This window comes from Lynx canadensis, chromosome C1 (genome assembly GCF_007474595.2).
Source record: "Lynx canadensis isolate LIC74 chromosome C1, mLynCan4.pri.v2, whole genome shotgun sequence".
In the NCBI taxonomy this organism is placed as follows: Eukaryota; Metazoa; Chordata; class Mammalia; order Carnivora; family Felidae; genus Lynx; species Lynx canadensis.
This window is the reverse complement of record NC_044310.1, coordinates 68,398,860-68,416,617: the sequence shown is the minus strand read 5'-3', so window position 1 is coordinate 68,416,617 and position 17,758 is coordinate 68,398,860. Positions and strand designations below refer to the sequence as shown.

General features: G+C 34.3%; 1 protein-coding gene and 1 long non-coding RNA gene across 2 annotated transcripts in view; one reads left to right on the top strand and one right to left on the bottom strand.

The window, feature by feature from the left end:
* The window catches only part of ADGRL2 (adhesion G protein-coupled receptor L2), a 160,173-nt gene that overhangs the window by 40,103 nt on the left and 102,312 nt on the right, over window positions 1-17,758 (bottom strand). The window contains 10 exon segments of the mRNA XM_032594329.1: window positions 224-409; window positions 1,289-1,392; window positions 1,934-2,227; window positions 8,959-8,995; window positions 8,997-9,376; window positions 9,379-9,429; window positions 9,432-9,507; window positions 9,509-9,559; window positions 9,561-9,760; window positions 15,914-16,023. Of these exon segments, the coding sequence (XP_032450220.1) occupies window positions 224-409; window positions 1,289-1,392; window positions 1,934-2,227; window positions 8,959-8,995; window positions 8,997-9,376; window positions 9,379-9,429; window positions 9,432-9,507; window positions 9,509-9,559; window positions 9,561-9,760; window positions 15,914-16,023 (1,489 nt within the window).
* On the top strand, window positions 274-17,337 carry LOC115520725. Its single transcript, XR_004343974.1, has 3 exons — window positions 274-356; window positions 9,230-9,232; window positions 17,197-17,337. It is a non-coding gene; the product is annotated as an uncharacterized LOC115520725 (long non-coding RNA).

The window sequence follows — 17,758 nt, the reverse complement described above, 5'->3', positions numbered from 1 at the left end:
GTTTGCTACCAACTAAAATCTCCCTCAGAGATTTTAACTTTTTTTTTTGGTCATGTTGCTCCTTTCTCAACTCTAATTCTCTCTTGGGAAATTAACCGAATTAGAAATTTTGTTTCTAAGTATATGTCAAGCATGGGGGGCAGGGGTTTGGCAGTCCAACGCTAGAAGAATGAAGAGCTGCCATATAAAATGTCTGACTAAATAACAGGAAATTCCTACCTACCTTGTTATAACTCCGTCCAGCGGAATCCTTTTCACTAGGTTTCAGTTCCTGCAGCTGTGCATCAAGAATGTCCACCAACTGCTCCATCAATCTCACCGAAGAACTCACATCTCCAGCAAACACTGGCCCTTTGGTATGTTTCGCCAGTTCATTGGCAAGACTAGCAGCGTTTTCTCCACTTCTGATCTGAAATGACAATTTATATTATGTCAGTATGACTTCTTGTTCTGTTTGTGGCTTCTTGTTCTTTTCCCGAGTATCTCTGTTGTGGTGAGAGAAATAGTTGCAAATATGTCAAAATCTGCAACTAACTGAGACCAATAACTTTCTCTTCATTTCAGATGATTAAAGGTTCTTAAATCCTCAAGACACAAAAGAAATTCTTAACCAGACCTTGAAAAGAAATGAAAAGAAGAAAACCAGAAATCCCTTTTTAAAAAAATCTTTTAGATGGCTCTCTCTCAATTTCACTACCACCATTTTAAACAGCTGCTTAAAAATCTGATTTATTTATTCCAAAGATCCAGAAATTTAAACCAGAATGTAATCAGCATGATACTGGGAGGTGTTATCTACCACTTGCTTGCATTTCAGAAAGGTGAATGAGGAAGGAGAAACTAAAATGTCACTGCATTACACTGTAATATTAAAGTTACTAATGCCTTTTAAAGTCATTTTTATTGATTCTATTATAATCATCTGTGATATAAAGCATAAACATCTGCTTGCATTCTGTGGATTCAGTTGCAAACTTAATGATATTTGATTTATTAGGCCAATGGACTATTTGTCTTACAAACATCAAAAGAAACAGAACAAACTAAATATGAATGAAATTAAGCAAGTATGTATTCATTAAAAAGCTTAACATAGAAAACAGCATGCCCCAAAACATATGTAACTTTGAACAAATAGTTTACAGACAAAACTATGCATAATTTTTAAAATTTTTATACTGAACAAAGAGCAATGAAGCTGGTTTTAACATACAAAGCTAAATTATTTATGTTAGACGTTAAAGCCCTTAATCACCAATGTGTATCATATTAAAAGGTTCCAACCAACCTTCTGAGCCAGCTGATTTACCCAGTGTGAGGTACAGTTGCTAAGATCGGGGCCCTTAGGGTTCCATGTTCCAGTGGAAACCATGCAGAGATAGGAGGCAGTTCCTACAACAGATGTAGAAAACAACAGTGAAATTGAAACCATTTTTCTGCAGGCATTCGGGAAATCAGCTAGGATGATACTACTCTGCATGTTAAATTTTGAATAAACGCTAATGGAAGTGGTTGACAGTAACTGACAAAAAGTAGGGTATAATGCAGATTGTAAACAGTAAATATAAAGTCAGCATTGAAGTATCAGACATTTACAGCAAACAAACAAAAAGCCCTTGATTTTCTTGGGACTCATCCAAAATGATACTCCTAATGAGAAAGGCAGCTGTAAGAAGCCTCACTGGAGTCCATGGGCAAAAAATGCCACGCTTGACCCAGGTCTTTAAAAGGGAGAGGTAATTCACAGCCCGACCTTCAATAACTTTTGCAGTTTATGAACCGTTGTCTACAGATGTTTTGTTACCAAAGTTAACAAAAATAATAACAGAGGTAGTTATCATCAATGTCTCTCTTTCCTCGAAATCACCTCGGTGTAATTCAGAACCAACTTACTGAATTTAAAAATAGACGTTTGGCATTTTACAAGAAATACCTCTTGTTCCCTTGGGACACGGTCGTTCAACCATCATTCCCCTTTGAGTCTGAGGCCACTTTATCCCCCTCGCGTCTAATGCCTCGCAGAATCTCTCTGGCAGGGGAAAAATATTTGTTACAGGAGGAATTTTGGTTGTAGAAACTGCTGGAGGTGGTTTTGTCCCCTTGCTTCCTTCCTGTGATCCGGCTACGGTTGTGCTCATGGGGCCTTTCTGTGAAGCAGTGCTTGTGGTTGGTACTGTGGTTTTGAACAGCTCAGCTGAAGAAGTTATTGTCACAGCTGTGGTAGGCACTATGGAAAAAAGATGAGTATATTAACCTCAAACACACACTTGCTCTCACATACAGGCACACACGGGAACGTGTATAGGCACAAACACAACACAAAACCCCTCCCATCCAGTTACCCCAAGTCCAACGAAATGAGAATTAGTGAGAACGCCAGTAAGGTCGGAGAAAGAATAAATCCATTCATTTATGTCAATTTACTCATATCATTGACTAAGTGATGGTCGTGGAGGCTTTACTATCGGTTTGTCTGTTCGACTCGAATTGTGTTAAGTCTGTATCTCAATGAAATATTTGAGAGTACAATTTAAGTATATTTTATGATGCATCATCCAACAGAAACCGAAGGTCGGTTTTAAATAAAGTTGCGGTGTCCACACCAAATATATTATATGTTAAATGAAACAATATGGAAAAATTCTTTTTTATATAAATTCATACCCTATAAATAATCAAAGTATCAATAAAAACCTGACAATTATATATAATTAAGACAACAGAAAATTTAGTCACCCACTCTACATCTTGCAGGAAAATAAATACTGTGACATCTTTCCACCCAGCAGCCATTCTTGCTTGAGAGAATTTTGAGCATGCCTGATTAGATCCAAACAGAAGATAAGCTTGGCATGCTTGTGCTGTGTTAGTAAGGAAACATCTGAGGCTTCGTTAGGCATATTTACATTTGAAAATGTAGGCAGAAAAAGCAACTCTTCTGGTCACAGGTTACAATGCAATCTCTTATCAAGATAACAGGTTAGATCAAATCATGCCTAATTTGAAAACAACCCTACATTATCTTACCGACTTGAACAAAGAGTATAAAAGGAACCACAGTTACACATTTAGAGTATAAACTTAAAAAGGAAATTATTTTAAAAGGTTGACTTCTAGCATTACTTTCCAACTGTTAAATCCACCAGGTTAAAAAATAATGGAGCTTAATGTTTCCTTCATTAACTACCATTTAATTAGTTTAAACAACGAAAATTCTGTCAGTAAAACTTTAATGCTATCATTTAAAATCTATTAGGGGGCGCCTTGGTGGCTCAGCTGGTTAAGCGTCCGACTTCGGCTCAGGGCCAGATCTCTGGGTCTGTGAGTTCGAGCCTGGCGTCAGGCTCTGTGCCGACAGCTCAGAGCCTGGAGCTTGCTTCGGATTCTGTGTCTCCCTCTCCCTCTGCCCCTCCCCTACCTGTGCTCTGTCTCCCTCTGTCTCTCAAAAATAAAAAAAATACATTAAATAAAATCTATTAGGTGATCACACTAAAGTTTTATCAACACTTATAGATTACTGTCTCTTTTTTTTTTTTTTTCAACGTTTATTTATTTTCGGGACAGAGAGAGACAGAGTATGAACGGGGGAGGGGCAGAGAGAGAGGGAGACACAGAATCGGAAGCAGGCTCCAGGCTCCGAGCCATCAGCCCAGAGCCTGACGCGGGGCTCGAACTCCTGGACCGCGAGATCGTGACCTGGCTGAAGTCGGACGCTTAACCGACTGCAGCCAGGTCATGATCTCGCGGTCCGTGAGTTCGAGCCCCGCGTCAGGCTCTGGGCTGATGGCTCGGAGCCTGGAGCCTGTTTCCGATTCTGTGTCTCCCTCTCTCTCTGCCCCTCCCCGTTCATGCTCTGTCTCTCTCTGTCCCGAAAATAAATAAACGTTGAAAAAAAAAAATTAAAAAAAAAAAAACCTTATACATATGATGCTGTAAATTTCAATGATTTGAGTACAGCAAATTAAAAATAACTATTTTTCAAAAATCTTACAAAAACATTAAGTTATTTTATGCTTTCTCTATAATGTGAGAAACAAACTAGAACTTTAGAACTTAGAAAACAAGTTTATATAATCACTAATATGTTTAATATTTTAAGCTGTGGTCCATAAATAGTTATTTATATATTCCTGCCACTACTGACAGAGTTTCCTAAGTTCACCACAAAAAGTAGTGTGCGTTTGTTTTAGTTCTTTAGCAGTGAGACACCTCTTGTTGTCCGTAAATGCATACTGCACACTTTCTACACCTTTTTTCCTTCTTTCGCAAGAGAAATTTCTTAATCATGTGTTTTATTTCCAGGGCATAATTTATTGACCATATGAGAGATGCCTGTGTACATTAGTCAAACATCATGTCTAGCCAGCTGCTGCAGAAACCTATTCAAACCTGTCTATCTTTTCCTATAAAGCACTTGCCTGACATCTTGTTAAACCTCTGTAATTTTCTTTTGATTACAATGCAGCCAGGCTTTCAGTGCTTTCTCAATTAACATTTGTCAAAAGCATCACAATCTTTTACAGAAGTGTCAAATGACTGCCTCTGAATCAAATCTTAAAGAGTAGTGGGGAATCGGAGCAAAAGGAAAAGGGCAGAGCAAAATGGTTTAGTGCCACACCGTCTTATGTATCTCTTGACACCGCATTAAGTGGTACATATTTAATCACTGAAGTACGAATTAACAATACTGCAATTAGCGATCTGTTACCTAAACATCCAGGGAAGATTCATAAAAACTGAGTCAAGGTAGGTAATAAAATGACCTCTGGTAAATGCACAACATTTCATGCAACATGCAATGTGTTTTTGAGAAAAAATTTCATACATTTTCACCTTTTCTTCATCAAAAGTTTAAAGGGAATCAACACATTCTTCAAAGATAAATCAATGAAATATTGGGACGTTGTGAAAAACATGAAAGTAAACTTGTATGTGGCAAAATTAAACCCTTCCTAAAGACCATGAGGATCTCTGGAATTTTGCAAGGCTGAAGTTTAGCACCTTCAAGGAAAGCCATTTTTTCTAATGACAAAGCCACAAATGCAGAGGTTGTTTCTAAAAATTAATATTTCTTCCAGAAGTGAAGACAGGTCCCAACAGGGCATCTGATAATGATAAAAGCCTACACTTATTCAGCATTTATGTACCAGATGCTATGCTAATCACCATTCATGGATCATCAGATCATCTTATTTAATCCTTGCCACAACCCCGTGAAGTAGGCACTATGATTATCTTCCTTTTACAGATGAGAAACTTGAGCCATGGAGGTTAGGCAATTTGTTTAGGGTCACCTGGCTATATTCTTAAATGTTATGATCTTTTCTACATAAAAGATTTTCATAGACTCTCGAAAAGTATGGCACCCCCCCCAAAACATTCTGCCTTTATTTTAGAGCATTTAACTGAGACTTTTCTGTGTAAATCTCTAAAACAAGACAACATGCAGGAAGATAACATAAAATACTAGAGCAACAGATGATAAAAAGTTTCATAATGAAACTGACATGGCAAAAGATTCAAAACTCAAGAATACCCTAAAAATGGTAACAGAAAACACATGGCAACCCACAATAGAATTTTATCTCAAATCTAGTCTGATTTTACAAAGTTCTGTCCCAGAGTTATCAGGGTGTTATGTCAAACACTCAGATTAAATGACTTAGCATTCTGCCTACGCTTATCATTTGAGTATAGAGATGTAGGAACAGTGCTAAGAAAGTGCTAATAAACACACTTAAGAACTACCCATGAAAATTTCAACAAGCACATACAGAATGCTTCAATTTACTATGATGGTGTTTACTAACTACAGTTTACTAACAGCATCCATTTATGCTACGGGTAGCACTTCCCTCATCCAGGTCCAAGAACCCACTCACTGTTCTGTTCACTGAATAAACTCCAGTTATTACAGTGAGTCCATGGCCTGGAAAGGCAAAACTGTGTATTCATTAAATTTACTTTTATTCAATGTCTAAAAATAATGATCATCTTTTATTGAGCAGTCATGATCAGTGGAAAGAGGTTTCAAGAAATAGGGATTCTTGAATCCACTTCCTAAATAAATCAACCTATTTCTGTTGATAAAATTTTCTTCTCCTATTATTGAAGTGTCATACTTTAAAATTACTCCAAGACAAATATTCAGGAACTTTCAAAACCCAAGACATCGTGTTTTTTCAATAATACCTGAAATATCAAATTTGCAGATAAAGTAAATATAAAGCAATCCAGATTAAGAAATATAAAAGAGTTTATAAAAAAGGAACTGAAAAAGTTTTTCCTAAGCCCACTCTAGAGAGGGAGAAGGTGAAAAGAAAAACAGACTTAGTTTAGAGAAATGGAGTGAATGAACTATGCAGAGATCACATAAGGTTAAAAATTCAAAGAAAAAAAAAAGATGTATTTGAAAACCATGATTAGGGTAAAGAAATAATATACTTGCCCTGTTAGGAATAAAAAGGCTTGGGCTTATAAATGGGGAAAAGTATTGAAGTTAATACACTATGCAACAGTCCACAACAAAAAATGAAAGGAGTGGTAATTTTACCATTTTATACACCAATGTATATACACCTTGGTAACACACATGGTTAAGCAAAGCCAGTACATAAGGCTCTGAATTACAGCCAAACCAGTCAATCATTGCTTTATGACAGCTGAAGACCTGAATTCTCTGATTGCTTTGTCCTATCAGTTTTGTGGATCTTGCTTCTTAAAAGCTGACAGTAGCTTATTGATTTGACCTAAATTGATGGTCCAGAATAGTTCTACGAGGCCCCATCTCCATGCATATAGATATCAGCACACATCTTGGATGAGAGAGACAGGAGTCTCTAAAAGCATATGAAGATAAATTATAAGAAAGAAAGAAGAGAATATGGTTCCAACAGTAGCAAGAGAAATTTAGGTCATATAAAACTTTTTCTACCATTAAGGGCTTAATAAGGGGTCAATATGAATTCTCACTTTCCAGGAGTATTTAAGAATGGCTAAATATACTGGATAACAAAACACAGTTGTAGGAACACAACTACCAAATATGCCAAGTTTCTCATTTTCAAAGCAGATAACCGCTCTTTCCAAAAAATATCTAAATTATCACAGACTTTTTCATCTGAAATGGATCAATACTATTTACCAGAAAATAAGCCACATGTGGAAAATGACATTATTATTCATCTTATATTGTGTGACCAGTGGACAGGGCCAATGATTCTTTGTTGAATTGAACCTGTAACTCAATTTATTCACAACCCTTCAGTTGTTGCCTATGAATTTGCATTTCTAAAAGTATTTATTTCTTTTTTTCCTCATAGAGGGCAAGTGATTTTTTGCTGCCCAAAACAAATTTAACAGCTGTGAGAGTAATACAGGTTACAAAAAAGATTAACACAAGGATCAATACACAATGGTCAAATTTTGTCAATTTCTGAAGTTTGCCTTTAACAACCTATAGGTAAAGAGAAGGATGGTAACTAGACAGTTGAGATACAGAAACATCCCAAATTACTGGTCCTATGGGAAAAAAGATATGTCTAAATTTAAAAGTAAATGATTCTATATTATCAATAAAGATTTTTATGCCTCAAAGATTTAATTGCTGAAAATTTAACAACAGACATTACCACTGTAATTTTAAGCTAAAAAATTTCAGACATACATGAATTAGAGTAACAATATGCCATTATTCTCTTTTTAAGCAAAAATTACATATTTTTGGTATACTAGAAAGACTCGAATGAGAATTTCAACTATAAAAAGCTGTGGCTTCTGTTCTTAGGTCCTGACCCTATTAGAATATTTAGAACTCAGTAATAACATATCTTAAAAATATGTATACGTACATGTAATTATGTTTAAGTCTGTGGATGTGTATGTATTGCTTTAATAGAAAAAGATACTAATTTCTTTTCCACCTTGTTGAAGAGACTGATTTAATCATGTCAAAGTTCCAAAGAACTTTCTGGTTCCTAAAATTTTGAAGTAACTCAGTAATTTGAACATTCCAATTAACTAGGTAAATTGAAATATTCAGCTTTAAAACACAAATGCTATTGTTCAAATAGAAAAGACATAATGCAAGCTTTATAGCAATATATGAATCAGTTACTTTATCATGAGTATGAGGTAATCTGGTTTTAATGAAATATTCATTTAATTTACCCTCAAAAATTGTTTTCCACAGAACTGAATATAATTGACAACTAAAATGTATTTCCAAAGATTTTACATTACTTTCTAAAGTAATGATCCTCCATAAAGTACCTAAAGAGAACACAAATTGAAAACGTGAGCTTATCCATCTTCATAAATCATCACTTGGGATCATTTAATGCTTAGTCGATGTGTGACAGTTGAAGTCACAGAAATATTTACTTAAAACCATCACTAATTATCAGGAAATAAAAATGTGTGATTCTACTAGGAAGATGTTGGATGGCTCCCTTTCCTACCCAGATAGCAGACACCACAACTTCAGAACACTTATGCCTGACATTGTACATCAAGCCTGACAATTCTCCTGGGATTTCCTAACACACATTTCCCTTAACCACTGGCGCCAAGAAGTTAAAAGGTCTGCACATAGATTGTAATCAATTCAGAAGTCAGGTAGGAATAGGAAAAGAAAAACAAAAAAAACACAAAGCTAACAGGCTCGTAGCTGGTATTACATTCTTAGCAATGCAAAACAAAACCAACTAATGATGTTACAATTTTTGAAGTCAACATTTAAATGAAAAAATTCAAAGAAAGAAAATGGGCCAAAATCAGGGTAAAATGTACACACTACATGCCAACATGAAATACCACGACATCATCCTTTGAGCTTTAACCATGAAAAGGGGAAGAAAACGGACAGAAAAAAAAAAAAACAACACACAAAAAACCTCTGAGTCTTTTAAAAGTAAGCTATTCATAAAGACATGAGCATTAGCAAGCAAACGTTCTTACCTTGGGCAGGATCCGGTGGACCAAACTCCAGAGAATTATCGTAAAATGAAGTTATTGTTCCACACGTAGAGTTGGTTATCTCTAGGATTGTAATCCACTGCAGCAATATACTGGTATTGGTTGGGGAAAGGAACATCTACATACTCTCCTCGGTTTAATCGGGTATTGTAAATGTAATCAATTGCATTCTTGCCTGTTTCACTCTCATTGTCTTGATAAACTGACCTGACCACATAGAGGACTCCGCAGATCATAAAAGCATTTGATGCAGCACGTTTGTCATACACAGTCTCCCACGTTGCTTCAAATCGAAGAGTATATGGATTTAGTTGGCTAATAACTATCATTCCATTGTTCTGTTCAGTGGCATAAATGACCCATAAGCCATTTTCATCAACTGCTAGGTCGATATCAGTCTTCCTCCCCATCTATATGGTGAGGTATCATGATAGTTGGCATAGTTAATTATGCCTCTCCACTCTTAATTCTAGTCCTCAAGTCAAATTTCACAATATTCCTTGTTCTCTCTTTGTTAAAGAAGACAGCACCAATCATATACTACAAATCCAGTACCATCTACTCGATTTGGAAGTTTATATGTTTGTTGTTTGGCGACTGTTTTGGAAATCTTCTAAAGAAGCATATTCTATTAAAGTATCGGTACGATAGGGAGTCCAGGGCATGAAATAAATTTTATCTGCAGCCTGAAGAGGGTCCTTGCACCAAGCACCTGCTTTTTGTTCAGCTTCATATATACATGGTGAATCCACAATTGCTTTCAAGGTCCCAGGGCACACAAAAACTAACAGTCACAGAGAAAAGACAACAATTAAGCCAAGTTAAAAAAATTAAACAGGCAAACACAAGTTTTAATGATCATAAATCAAAAGAGAAAAAAATTTGTTTTATTAACATTTGATTTTTTTGTAGTTTATACTTAATACAAGTACCACCTTTCCTTCTTCAAGTTACCATAATCAATGTACCAGCATACAAAGTGGCTGGGTTTGTTTTCGTAAGGGCAAACCTAAGTTTAAGATCATTCACAGCTAAGTTGACAATGTGCACTTTTGCTATTGTTTTCAAGCTTTTGATTTGGTAATTTTATACTTTAAAACTTTTAAGCTTTGCGCATAGCAGTGTACAAAATATTAGACCCAGCTTCGTACCCTCCTTCCCCTAGCACACTTATAAACCCTCAAAAAGCAAAACACCAAATAAGCAAATAAAACAAAAACCCAATGTGAAGGCTTATTTAGAACTTTTATAAAGTTAGACTGAAAACAAAGGTTCTTCAATTGAAGAAACGTAAATATTCGGAAAATGTAATTAGGAACAGAGAAAAGTAAATACAAGAAAAGCAGAGATGAAACGACCAGGAGACCCTGGAACCATGGCATGCTATGGAGAGGGTTCTGGAAGCCAGGCAGGATGACACTTTAATAATAAAATATCCAAAGGTGTCAGAAAAAGAGATAAAGGGTGAAAAAGAAACACAGAATGGAGGAGCAGCTCCCCCTGGCCGACTTCAGAATTTTCACCCCATCACCAGATTTAGCAGTCATATAATTTCACTGTAAACAGTCGACTTCTTTATGAGGTGCATTTATGAGATCCTGCTGATTACTTTAATGTCAGGAGTATTGTGGGGAGAGGGAAGGGAGGAGGTAACATCCATAAGGCACATAACAGGAGCTGGGGTTCAGACTGTATACGTTATTTACCTTTTTGCTCCACTTCTATTTTAAGCATCGGAAGAGAAACAAAAAAAAAGTGCAAGGAAAAAAAGAAAAAAGATTAAAATAAATTGACTATTAGTCTAAGACTGAATTCGTAATAGATGCTAAATATAGGAAGAATAAGAGCTGTACTACTTTGGATAAAGAGAAACATACAACAGGAAAACCTAGCAGGAGAAAGATTCTAAAGTTACATAAAAGAACATGGATCAATCATTTTAGTAGATTAAGGAGGCAATACAAATATGTTGGCATGTTGTTTCACTTAGGGTACCTGAATAAATAATGAAACTCTTCACTAATGCACGGTATATATACTCTTGCCTTTCCAAGTCGCTCAGCATTTTTACCAAGTTTTACTGTATCTATGTATGCTACAGGCACAAATGCATGCAAAGGTATATCATCCCCATCTATCATATGAACTCATTATTAAATTGATAAAAACAGGTAAGCATAACAACAGGAAAATATATTTATAAAAATAACTCAATTGTGGAGCTTAGGTCTGATTTAAAGAATACTGATATTGTTATATTTTAACATTCTTTTCTAAGATATTTATGTAAGAAGAAATATATATAATTATGCATCTTAGTACACTTCATTTTTTTATCTTTCATTTCTAGAAAAATCCATTTTAATTATAAGGAAAAAATGCCTCCTTTTCGGAATAAATAAATCTCTCCTGCTACCCCAATAAGGATTTTTAAGGGTGGGGTAACATAGTACCTTTCTTCCCCATTAAGAATTAGTAAATTTACTTATTTAAATTTTTGTATGTTTTATATTATAAAATTCTTATTAAATTCTCTATATCACATATCTCAAACTTGTAGTATTAAGTCTATTTTTTAAAAAAGTAAGCAAAATACATACAAGGAAAAAGCAAGCAGAGTAGGCAAGGAGAAAAAGGAAGAAAGAATTATGGTTAGCTTATTATGACATCGTCTACCATCATCAATTTACACAGAAAGCAAGCTAGCATGCAGCGACAATCATACCGAGCATTCAAAGCAAATACCTTGACTCCACAGACCCCATAAAAGGTAAATGCTTTCATAAAACAAACCTGATTACTACAGTTATATGAGAAAAAAAAATCCTCCCTCCAAGAAGTCTAAAGAAACGGATTATACAGTTAGGAAGGTTGCTATGTAAGATTCTTCCTGGTAAATAGAATTGTAATAATAACAACCCATAAAACACTATTTTAGACTGTATGTAGGCCTTGAAGTATGTTGCCTGAATTTCATAAAGTGACCAGATTAATGTCTGTGATTCTCCCTCTTTCCTTATTAAAATGCATTAGGGTGTGCTAATACTCTATCTCCAAATTGATTATTCAAAGATACTGTGGTTGCACATTTCATTAAGATGTCTTAGCCTGATTAATTTTTAAAAATTATAATAATTCATCAAGATTAAATACTGACCTCCTGAAATACCTCAGGGGGAAATATCACACAAATATTTTTGCCATAGGAATAGCGTATAACCTTTTGCATTACGCTACCACCTTCCCATCTGACTTGGGTCTACTTAACCACTTTCAGGAAACATACTTGCTCTATCGTGTGTAATTCTGACTATATCAGGTAAAAGTAAGTTCAGTGTTACTGATATGAAACAGTTCTTTTTTTATAAACCACTAGTTCTAAACTTACTCCTCAAGGAAGAGCAATCTTATACCTGCTTAGAATCAATAACGGAAGGGCGTCGTGGGAAAATGAGCATAAGAGAAATCATTAGTGTTGTGACTTCTCAGTCTATATTTATATACAGATCTGTATTCTTTTTTTGAGGAAAGGATGATTTTACTGAGTAAATCAAGTAAATGTAAAGGATGGGAATAATACATTTTAAAATATGTTACATATTTAGAACAGAACTTAAAACAAGTTCAATAAAGAATTTATAAAGTATATTTGTTTTCTATAAATTGAAAATGGCCAGGCTTTATCATGTAATACACTAAAATGACAGTGCATTTACTTAGCAAAATATTAAATAGGGAATTCTTCCTTTGTGATTTAACTGATATCACATATTAAAGAGAATAAAATGTAGATAAATTGTACATAATTTATAGTTCTGATGAAAACAGAAGTAACACCCAATGTAAAAAATGATCTAAAAACTTTTGATGATTGATGAATCACATAAGATATGGGTATTGAAAACAAAAGTCTTTATATTATGATTTTTATGAAAACTCAAAGGACAGATAGATATCTGTCAAACCAGCCCAAACTCCATCAACCCAGAAGAATATAAAAATACAATAAAATTAATAAAACCAGCATTCTTCATCACATGCCAAATGTATATTGCAACTTGTCTTACAGGACTGTATGAATTAATTCATAACAATACATTTACTATTCTATAGACCAAACATAAATACATGACCCACTAACATCAGTGGAGGACAACTACATGGATATGCAAGACACAAAATTGACCCAAACAAACTTAAGCCTACATACTCTGTACCTGAAGTGACACACTATTTCATTTTGAATAATCTCACACTTATTCACGAAAAATATTTAATCAATAGTAATGGTCATTCTAATGAAGAAAACATAGCTAAAATTATGGCATAACTTGTAAATTTGATGACAATTTGAAAAAGAGGGCACAAAAACTGAAGCCAAATCTTGACTGTAAAATATGAAAGTATAATAATTATTCTCTTTTATCCTACAAGATCCTTAAGACTTCCTTTAAACACACATATATTCAATTACTAACATTTCTGTTAGCGATAAAAGATACTCTGGATACACACACATTTTTGACATGGGCATTATCTGGGCAGGTGTAAATGTCACATATTATATTACATGTGCCTGTCCATAATAAAGAGTAAAACAAACAATAGCATTTCTAATAAACTCTGTTAAGTAAATTCATTTTAAGATTTTCAAAAATCATGGGAAATTTTTGGACATTTTTTAAAAAGGAGGATATAGTTTCAGATGTATGAATTCCTAGAGAATTTGCTTTGGATAGAAACTGGCATAAAGCCAGGTGGTAAATGACATATAATAAATGTTATAGTGACAATTTTTATCAGCTATACAAAGTTTAAGAGGGGTATGCAAATGATACAATGCACAAAAACACTATTAAAACAAGGGGAAAGGGAAAAATAAAAGTGTAAGAGATGGCTATGACAGAAGCATAAAGAAACAAAAGGAGAGGAAAATGGGGAAAAGAGGTAAGGAAAAACACGATCCTACCTAAGATCAAAACAATCTAAAAAGATCTTTTGCATTAAATTTTAATATTAGTGAAAACCATGCAATTTATAGTGTGTCACAACTGTACAGTATATAGGAATTATAATTCTATTTGTTCACATGGCATAATTTGAAAAAAAAAAAAAGCCAGACTTATTTCTGATTCGTGCAAACATCTAGAAAGGTAACAGCAAATTAATTACTGGTTTTTTTGTTTTGTTTTTTTTTTTAAGGACAAAAACTAAAAAGAACAAATACTTCTCTGAGTATAGCTATTTGCAAGTTTAGTGCACAATATACAACACTTCTGGAGAACTGAAAAAGTAAAATTTTGAAAGTTAGATGTTCCAGAAGATATCCACATTTTTCTTTCTTAAACAGAGCAAGAAATAACTTAAGAGTCTGAAAATAATATTTGCTTAACACTGTTCTTGGTCTATAGACTAGGTTACAGGAACTGGCTCCAGAAAGACAATTCTTGGCAGCTCTGACTGATTCCACTGTTTGGGAATGGATGCTGTATTCCTTTTCTAATTTGAGGACAGAAACCATGATAAATTCAAATGAAAGCAACTTTACGGAACAAAATTTTGGTTAGCTCAAAAGAATACAGTATTCCTCTAGTGGCACAGGAGAATGATTATGTAAGCCACCAACACTACACATAAGAGAAATGGTATAAAGATCAGTGCACTCAGTAGGCTTCCAATCCTACAAATGGTATAGAAAATACTGAAAACATAAAAAGCATCCATTTCACAGTAACACAGGAACACAGAGCAGGGATGAAAAGAAAAGATAATCTGTGTTTGGCCTTTAACTGATACCCACAAAAAGCCAATTTATCAAAACTGTGGGCAGAGGAAAAAGAGACCGCGCCTTCACAGGATGTGTAAGAAAGTATTACTACCATATTGGACATCCTATATCCATCTGAATTCAGCCCTCTGGTTTTAGAAATATTGATAGTTTGGACATATAAATCTATCAGAACTAGTGATCTAGTTGTTGAGGTTCTGGAAAAAGCAATTTCATTATTTAGTTTAAATCTTTTTTTTTTTTTTTTAAGGAGAGCAGTGTATAAAACTATCGCAAATCAGTAAAACTGCTGTTAAAGAACTCTCAATTCAAATGCCTATGAATTAAGGTGACAGACACCTCTTGTTTTCCAGTAACGAAGACAAGAACACTATCAAACAAACTAGCCTATGAAAATTAGGTAGTATACTGAAACTTTTAGTTGTCTAAAGTGCTTTTTTCTATTGAAAGTAACGAATACAATTTATCAGTATGAATTCTGAAATTAGGAGGAGAACTACACAGAATTAGAGCATTAGCTAAAGACTACTTATGAAATTTCCAACTGAATTTTAAATGTCCCTCTACAGGATCTAATGGATGTTGTCAAATTAAAAATGGAAGTATAATCAAGGCTTTGTTATGTCTATTTTATTTCCTGTTAAGATTTCAACACGATCTGGTAAAGAAATACTCCTATAAGGACAAGGAAACAAAACAGGAAAGCACTTGCCTCAGTTACTACAATGGTAGCTTTTACCAGGCACTAAAGTTACCACGACAGCAGGTAGCCATTCAAGTAGCTCACGATTAAAACCAAAGTCAATTCCTTCTTTAGAAAACTGTGAGCCAAACCAATTTGTCAGCAACTGGTATTGGGCAAAAGTACAGATTTCTATCTGCCCTACTGAATAGCTAATTCAAGTTTGTTTTCTGGAAAAACACTAGTCTTAAAAGCCAAACACTTAAGAACACAGACAGACACTTGGCCAGCATCACACTATGGCTTCCTTCCACACTTCATGAAGCTAATTGGAGGCCCGAGTCTGTTAGTGCTCTGCATGCATAATGGTTTTGTAGGCCATAAACATATGCTTCTTTCACATGTGTAGTCTTTCAGCATCAACGAGGAATGCTAGAGAAAGTGAAAACTACAAACTTCATACTTACTGTAAGGGACACATTCATATTGGACTTCAAGATATTTGTATGTTCCAGGACATGGATCAGGAAATACATCTGACCCAGTAACTACTATACACTGTGTTCTATTGTTGCACCTGGAAAACAAAACAAATCAAATTTGTGTAACATAATCACTGACTTGTTTGTTTTTAATAAAGAAATCTAATAAAGAACTGATGCACATTTTCTTTAAGCAACTAGTACCATAAAACAAAAAAAAATCAACTGATACTAGGTTGCTCTACATTATTTTAAATAAAGAGCTATAAAAATCCTATTTTTCTTTTTGTTGTAATATTTCTATATCATGGGCCACACTAAATTTTAACTCAAAGTAAAAAGGAAGCAACTAACAGTTCTCTATTATTCTATTACACATTTAATTGGAATTTTTAGCATATTAAACATATACTAAAAAAAAACTTAACAGTACAGTTGTCATATTTAAAAATGAAAATAACAATTAAAATGATACCATGAACAGAAACAGAGTCATAAACTGAATAGCTTGAAAGTAAGTTTTGAGAACATATTGAAACAAAGAAGGAGCCAGGTTTTTAAGTTTATTCTCTCAATCGGTTTTGTGATAAGTTTTGTATTCCAGGCACTTTCTACATTCTTCCATACCAGATCCCAAGTTCATAGAGCACACCTTCCATGCTCTGGCTTGATATATAACAAGGCACATTTTAAGCAGTTAGCACAGTGCCTGGCACATACTGTGTATAAGACTGTTGTGACTCTTGTTCACAGACCACAATGTGCTCACACTAAATATGGCATCACCATGAACCTAGATTCTTCTAAATTAATGCTCTCTGAAATGAAACATGGAAGAGAATGGCACTAACATGATGTCTATCATGCCCTATTTATTACTATTGGAAGTATTCTCCTATTTCTGTGTTGTGAATTCATGGAGAGTATTAGGATTAAGGTAGAATTTCAGGCAAGATGATATTCATTTGAGTTCTATAAATTTCTCAAAATGTTCTTTTTATAAGCTTTATAAAGGCAGGAACTATTCCCCTTTATAATCTGACTTGATTACAACTCAACACAATGTAATGTTTGCATGGTTTTATTATATTTTCTGATAGTACCTAAATTAAGAAGGCCAAGCAAGCAGAACAAGAGCATTCTAACAAAATTTATTCAACAATTTGAATACCAGATATTCTACAGTGCATAAAATAACCGGACTATAAAATGGCAAGTAAAGAATGAAAAAGCGGCTCAGTTGTTTTGTTTGTTTGTTTTTTTGTTAGCACAACTAACTAAAGGACAGCAGAAGGAGAACTGCATTAAAAGGGATAGGTATGTTAAGTCAGGCACCTTGGAGCCATCTCAACTCAAACCAGGTGGATTCATCCTGAAGAGCAGCAAGACCTGAAAACTTCTACAGGACCAAACAGGTACATTTATAGGTCAAGGTATATACAATAAACTTCAAACAAAAGTCTTAAATATTACATAAACTGTAATATTACTTGTACAGATACAAATGATAACTTTTACCACAATTAATCTAGAATACTGTATGCCATATATTTTTTAAACTATACCATATAAAATAATTTTCAAAAGCGTGGACAATGTAAGCGGTGCAGTGTCACATTCTTAGGCAACATCATGTTTTACTCTTGTTATCTGTATTTCTCTTCAATTGGTTCAATCATTTGAAGAAACGTGCCAATGATTCTCCACTAGTGTAAATGAATTATTTTAACATGAATCACAGAACCAATTATATATCTTAAAATTTTAAACAGCAGATGAATTTAAGATTCCTCAATAGATCAGTATCTAATAGTTCAACTAATGGTTCAT